The following is a 7,135-nucleotide window of genomic DNA, read 5'->3' on the forward strand; positions in this document are numbered from 1 at the left end:
GCTGGAGGGCAATGCGACGGTACACCAGACTCATCAGTTAGCTAGTTGTGGTCACATACTCTGCCCGTTCACTCTCTCTGCTACTCGGGGGGGGGGGATGGAGAGGGAGGGGATGGCAGGTTAAAAAAAAAGGGCAAGCATTTTGGTAATTTCACTATCAAATGGCCTACTGCTTACAAGGATACCAGATGCCTCAATGTTTCCCCAGAGCTTGTTCCCCACGATTGGAAAAGCCTCTGAAACAGCTTTGGTACCACATCACACTAAAACTCCTCTGAAACCAATGCCCAGTTTAATTTATGTGGACCGATAACTCCGTGAGGCAGGGTGACCCCTCTGAGATGCATTACTTTCTTTAACGTAACAGATTTATGTTTTCTTGCTCTCCTGCCTCCCGAGATTCTTTACCTCCTTTTTTCCATCTTGACTCCCTTCCTTCGCTCTTCTTTCTGTTCACCGATTATTTATTCCTCCTCTCCCACCTCGACAGACCTGCTGTGTTATTCACTCACTGGTCCTCACACATACTTCTCTTGCTGCTGTTTCTATCCTTTGCTCACATGTTTATTTGCATTCTTTCTTCCTTCCATCTTTGTTTGCTCCCTTTCTTCTCTTCTCTCATTTTCTTCTTTCTTTCCTGACGCTGCACTGTGGAAATGAATAGACTCCAAACCAAAGTCGCTCCCTGTAGGCCGTGGTTAGGTTAACTGCTGCCATTTACATTTTTTTAACTCTTTGACCCAGAATGAGACATATTCAAGGGTCACTGGGCATTCTGAGTAATTATCTTAACCTTGACCTGTTGGCCACTTTACAGAGGTTTATTAACATAACAGTTAATATAACTCAGGGTGAACCAAGGCAAAAAACAACAAACAAAGTCTATCCACCCAAAAGTACTAAACTAGAACTAAGCTTAGTAGGACAGAGCAGGAAACAGGTGAAATAAGTAGGCGTATTAAAGTAAACGGCACAGCTTCAGTGCACCGTCGCTCCATCCTGTGCTTTGCGCCGCCCGAGACGATTGTGATTTTTTTCCTAAAGAAATACAAACAAGCCGGACCTTTCTTTAGTGCTGAAGCGGCTCTGTGGAGACAGGTGTGACTATGTGAGACGTCCCCGGTGGAGACAGTTGGACTGGTGTCTCCAAACTCCTCAGGAGTTGATCTGAGTGGACTGAACAAATTGAGCTTTAATTAAATTACATTTTTAACTCTCAAAATAGTTGGTGCCACCCTGTGTCTCTGTAAGGTAAGCAGGTGTTATCAGAACTGATGGGTTGCCAAGATGACAAACATGAGACCCACGTTGTGAAAAGAAGGAAATCTCTCTCTTGTTTCTGTTCTTTTGTTCTTCCTTGTTCTATCCATCCATCCATCTTTTGTTTTTGATGCTCTGTGGCTCCACGAGGACACCAATGAACTGAAAAACAAAGCCGATGTCTCCTTTTATTGGTTTTGTGCCGAAAAGCAGCCCAGCCAGCCAGGTTAACCACTGCCATTCAAAATCCATGCTGTCCAAATCCAAACTTACACTTTCTACTGTCACTCTCATCAACGCTGACGGGACGTGAGGGGAGGATGCTGTCAGTGGATGGAGCATGATGGATAAATGGATGGAGGATGATGGATGTATGGATGGAGGATGATGGATAAATGGATGGAGGATGATGGATGTATGGATGGAGGATGATGGATGGATGGATGGATGATGATGAAGTACAGGCACCGTGGCTTTTGTTCACATGGGAAGGATTTCCAGATTCAAGTGGATCAATAAGTGATTAGTGTCTCGTTGGAGATATTGATTGGTGGTAAAACACGCACACACACACCCCCCCCCACACACACACACACACACACACACACACACACGCACGAGGAAGACTCCCTGTGGGTTAGGAGGTTGTCAAACTGCAGGAGGTCGATAGGTTGTTTTTGGAATACACATCCAGCTATTCACAGGTGAGTGTGTGTGTCGTGCTTTACAGTAGAATTAATGCTCCCATTGAGTAAAAGTGCATCCTGAATCTCTGAATAGCATGCCATCCTCTCTCTCTCTCTCTCTCTCTCTCCTTTTCAATCTCTCTCACTCTCATTTCTCTCCATCTCCCTTGTGTCACATTCTCCACTCTGATTGAGCCCATTTACACTGAGAAATAGATTTGTATTTATCTTTGCTTCCTCACGCCTTTTCCTCTCTCTCTTTCCTTCCTTCTCTTCCCATTGCTCTCTTTCACTTTTCTCTCCTCGTATTTTTCATCATCTCCATCCTTCGCCAGGGATGGATGTGTGATGGAGAAAACAGAAGAAACAAATGTCAAGCTCCCTCTCTGCCTCCATTCATTTTCTTACCTCTCGCTAAGTGTGTTTTTCCATTTCCTGTCACTATTGTGAGCCTGAGAGGTGGATGAGAGAACGAAGGAGGGAAAAGAAAGGAAAGAGTAAGAAAAGAAATAACTAAAAGCTTAAAGCTTAAGAGACAAAATGAAATGCATACAAAAGAAAAGGGAGGGAAGGAAAGGAAAGGCCTTTAACACAAGAAGGAAGGAAACAAGAGAAAGATCCACTGGAATGAAAAGGATACGAAAGAAATCAAATGGAGGAGGATGAATGGGAAATGTGACAGAAGTGCAAACATGGAGGCAGGAAATGGGAAAATAAAGAGGGCAAGGAAATGATGGAAGGAAAGAACAGAACGAAAGGAAATGTCAGCAAAAAAGGAAACAGAAAAGGACAATTGGTAGAGCGGTGACAAACTGAATAAATAAACACTGATGAGTAAAGGAAGGCAGAGGATACGCAGCGCAAAAAACAACAACAAACACAACCCACTAATTTGTTGTGTAATTACAGCCGGCCCTAAACTCCGAAACCGATTTATAACAAACAAACAAACAGCATCAGCTGGAGAAATGGCCCGAGTCAGCAGATACAGACGTGCAATTCTCATCAGGTGGTTTTAGAAAAGGGCGAACGATCAATGCGAGTCTGAAGAGAACCCGACAGGAGAGGGAAAAAAGAGTATTACTACTATTTAGGGTCGGCGAGTAAAGCGCTCCGTCTGTTTTCTTCTTCTTCTCTATTACACACGTTTGTTTGTCAGAGCTGAAAGATACTCAGTCAGTCAGGCTTGATGCCTCACATCCAGTCGGTAGAAGAATTGACGTCTATTTGCTGAAATTAATTTACACTTAACTGACGAGCGAGTGGTGCAGTGTGATTCTTCAACATGGCGTCAGGTTCCATCAGCGATGTACTGTATATTCCCCTGACATTGGCTGTGTACACGCCTTTATTTGAATATCTGTGTGTTGTGCTTTGTGACTCAGAGGGAAGTGCGGTTCTGGTTCGCCACAGGAGGAGCAGGGTTCTGTCTGAGCCGGCGGCTGGCGGAGAAGATGGCTCCATGGGCCAGGTATGAAGTCAAGCGCCCTGTGCACATTGTCTTCATAGGAACCAAATGACTCGTTGGATTTGTCGAAGTCAGAGACACACAATGAAAACAAGTGTTTGCAGCTCATTTGGAAGGTGCAGGTTATTTTATCTCATTCATGTCAGGTTTAAGCAGAAACTTCTTTAGTTCTCATTTCAGTGTTATTGCTCTTATTACTCCATTAAATGCTAACTCACCATTTCACAAAATGTATTAGAACTTTAGTGGCAATGAAAATAAACTAGAAGAGACTTGAACAGACTGTTCTCAAAGCCTTCTCAGCGCTCGTATCCATGAATGCGCTGTGATTCGTAGATATCCGATCCACGTCGTCATGAACCAGGAAGTGCAAAGACCACAAAACCCAAAATTAGAACGATGTAATGCAGCTGAGACTCTATCATTTGGGATTTGAGAGACAGAAATAGATATCATACAATACATAATGTGATTCCGATGGCCTCTTGAAAGTGTGCTGTTTAGTGGCAAACGCTCAAAGTCACGGTTTCATGCAAACACTTGAACGCACCGACATTTTCAAAACAGTCTTTTGCCAGCAGCAAAAAAAAAAAAAATCCAGCTGAGTAAATGTTCACAGTGATGAATCACCAATCTAAAGTAAGTTTCAGGTCTCTGCAAGTTTGTATTTATGCTGCTCTCAAACAGCTGAGACTAATGGCTGCCCGGGGCGCGAAGGTAGGGAATCAATCTGAGAGTTTACAGCGTTCTTTGCAGAAGGTCAGCAGTAAAGCACATGCAATAAGTAGTTAATGGGCCAAGACATGCAAAATCTGCAACATTGTCCTTTTAGGCTGAAGGTTTTTGTAGGTTTTCTTTTGGAGAATGTCTCAATTTAAAGGCACAGCATCTATAAACATGTCTTCAGTCGTCTGTGTTTTGTCAAATGTAAATCTGCAGTAACGTGTGTGTGTGTGTGTGTGTGTGTGTGTGTGTGTGTGTGTGTGTGTGTGTGTGTGTGTGTGTGTGTGTGTGTGTGTGTGTGTGTGTGTGTGTGTGTGTGTGTGTGTGTGTGTGTGTGTGTGTGTGTGTGTGTGTGTGTGTGTGTGTGTGTGTGTGTGTGTGTGTGTGTGTGTGTGTGCGCGCGCGCGTGTGTGTTTCAGCGGCTCCCGGTTCGAGCAGACGTCGGCGACGATCCGTCTCCCTGACGACTGCACGGTGGGCTTCATCGTGGAGAAGAGGCTGGGCATCTCCATGGTCCACTGTCCTCTGTTCCACTCCCACCTGGAGAACCTGCTGCTCGTCAGCCACAGAAGCATCCCACACCAGGTAGCCCCCCCCCCCCCCCCCAACACATGAACACAGAGAAATACATGCACTTCTTCTTACATGTATGTGCGTGTGTTTCCTCCGCTGCAGGTGACTCTGAGCTATGGGATGTTTGAGAACAAGATGAACAGCATCGAGGTGAAAGGAAGCTTTTCGAAGAAGGAAGATCCCTCCAGGTTTGTCTGTCACTGCCAGGCGGCAACCTCCGGTTCTGCAGAGTGAAGCTGATGCTTCATGTCTTAAAGCTGCATTCTCTCTAGTGTCCACCAGGGGGCGACTCCTCTGGTTGTATAGAAGTCTATGAGAAAATGACTCTACTTCTCTCTTGATTTATTACCTCAGTAAACATTGTAAACATGAGTTTATGGTCTCAATCTCTAGTTTCAAGTCTTCTTCAATACAGCATGATGTTCATTTAGTACATTATGGTCCATTTAGAGTCAAACAGACCATAAAGCAGGGGATGCTTTAGGGGCGGGGCTTACTGTGACTGAGCCGTATACGACGTCTCTACGTCACTCCTCCACAGTCCAAATATGGTCACTTCCGTTAGAGATAATGCAAGTTTTAAGACTCTTTGGCTTCACTCGTGGTACTAGTCGTGAGACTTCATGTGTGGTGGTTGTTCTGTTGGTGATGCTGAAGTAAAAACCACAAAGTCGATAAAATTGAGAAGGTTTATTCCCTTCACAGCTTGAATGTGCGATAACATCCCCAACAGTTAGATCATGAGGTATTCTCTGCTAATTTGACCTTTTGGCCCATTAGAGGCGGAAGTCTACAAGGTCAGAAAGTTGACAAAAATTCTGGACATTATTTCACAGATCAAAGTGTTAGTCAAGGGGAACTTTGACGTGATGGTGGCACTGTAAAGTCAAACTTGCCTCTGAGTTATTATGAATCTCTTCTGTCCTCTACAGGTTTAAGACCGTCCACTGCATGCTGTATCCTTTCACCAGCTGGTGTCCTTGAACTCCTCATAGAAGACTTCCAAACGCACGCGGGACAAGCCTGGTAGTCCTGCTGGACGGAGTGCGTTTCCTGTGTATTGCCTACATGAGGAGGAAACAGATGGATCTAATTTGATGGAACAGTTTGAGACGCATTCACCGGAAGAACTGGAGAAACAGAAAGAAGAAGTGAAGCCTCGGAAGAACTGAGCGCTGTTTTCTGTACCTGCTTACAAGAGAGAACAGATGGGAACTGACGATGAACTGAGACGGGTTTCCTCTTCTTACAAACTGACGATAACGTGGAGAAAATGTTAACGTTTTGCATTTCTACTACTGAATGTTTGGAGGATGTCCTCTGTGGGAGGGACGCACTTAAGACAATGGAGCTCTAGTGATTGTCACTGGAATTTCATTGAGTTGATTTGTTGACTAAAATGAATTTGTACATATTTTGTAAAATTGACATAAATTTCTATCTTCATTGACTCGATTAGATTTTGATTCATATTTAGTTTGGTTCACTATTCCTCTATGTCAAGATCTTTGAGATGCTCCATACGTCATCCAGAGCATCAATATAGCAGCAAACACGTAGCCGGGCCGCCCAAAGTGCGTGCGTGTGTGCGTGTGCGTGTGCGTGTGCGTGTGCGTGTGCGTGTGTGTGTGTGTTTATGAAGGGGACGGTGTCCTTGTGCCGATGAAGTCTGCACACAATGAACCATTCTGACCAACATCTCCCTCCCTATCCAAACCTCCTGTCCTCCCTCCCTCCTTCCCTCCCTCCTTCCATCCCTCCATCTGCCTCTCTGTTTACTTTGTCCATAATCGCTGCGCCGGCTCCTCCAAGGCCGTGGCTGAAAAGTAAAATGAACTCATCCCGTTTGCCTCAGTTGCTTTCATTTATCACCCTGAAATTAAAAAACGACGACAAACCACTGAAGAAGATCACAACGGACACGACTGAAACCTGCACCCCACCGTGCCAACCGCAGGGTTAGTGCTGTTCAGAACCAAGGAAACGGGTAAATAAAGTTGTACTTATTTGTGTGATCACCAAAATATCTAAAGTAGATAATGATAAGAACTACCCAGAGTCTGCACCTACGTGGCCTGAATTAACACCAGGAAAGCTGCTCCTCTCCACGGAGAGTAGAACCAGCTCACATTTGCAGGCGAAAGAGAAATCTGGACCAGGACGGGAATACAAATCTCACAATGACATCTCACGCCGTGCTGCGGCCGACCCGCAGGTACGGCTTGTTTGCTGTGAATCAAGATGTGATGAATGCAGACACGCCGCTGAATGCGTCTGGGGCTGACCTTGTGCGAAATGGATGGAAAGTGGTTGAGAATGTGCAGGAATGAGTGCGCTGCCCCGACACATCTCCGCCACGGGAATACCGAGACCCGGCATGTAAAGAAGATAACGTGCTCGAATGCGAGCCGACAGTTCGCTCTGA

At 45.1% G+C, this 7,135-nt stretch overlaps 1 protein-coding gene across 1 annotated transcript in view; it reads left to right on the top strand.

Moving 5' to 3' along the window:
- Window positions 1-6,160, top strand: part of mfng (MFNG O-fucosylpeptide 3-beta-N-acetylglucosaminyltransferase) — a 23,278-nt gene extending 17,118 nt beyond the window's left edge. Inside the window, exons 4-8 of the mRNA XM_076083017.1 lie at window positions 1-19; window positions 3,332-3,417; window positions 4,557-4,722; window positions 4,813-4,898; window positions 5,643-6,160. The exon at window positions 1-19 is cut by the window's left edge and continues 135 nt beyond it. Of these exons, the coding sequence (XP_075939132.1) occupies window positions 1-19; window positions 3,332-3,417; window positions 4,557-4,722; window positions 4,813-4,898; window positions 5,643-5,694 (409 nt within the window). The 3' untranslated portion in view covers window positions 5,695-6,160. The remainder of the gene's footprint in view (window positions 20-3,331; window positions 3,418-4,556; window positions 4,723-4,812; window positions 4,899-5,642) is intronic.
- Window positions 6,161-7,135: the final 975 nt, after the last annotated feature.

This window comes from Anarhichas minor, unplaced genomic scaffold (genome assembly GCF_050575085.1).
Source record: "Anarhichas minor isolate MPS153535 unplaced genomic scaffold, ASM5057508v1 ptg000114l, whole genome shotgun sequence".
NCBI classification, from domain to species: Eukaryota; Metazoa; Chordata; class Actinopteri; order Perciformes; family Anarhichadidae; genus Anarhichas; species Anarhichas minor.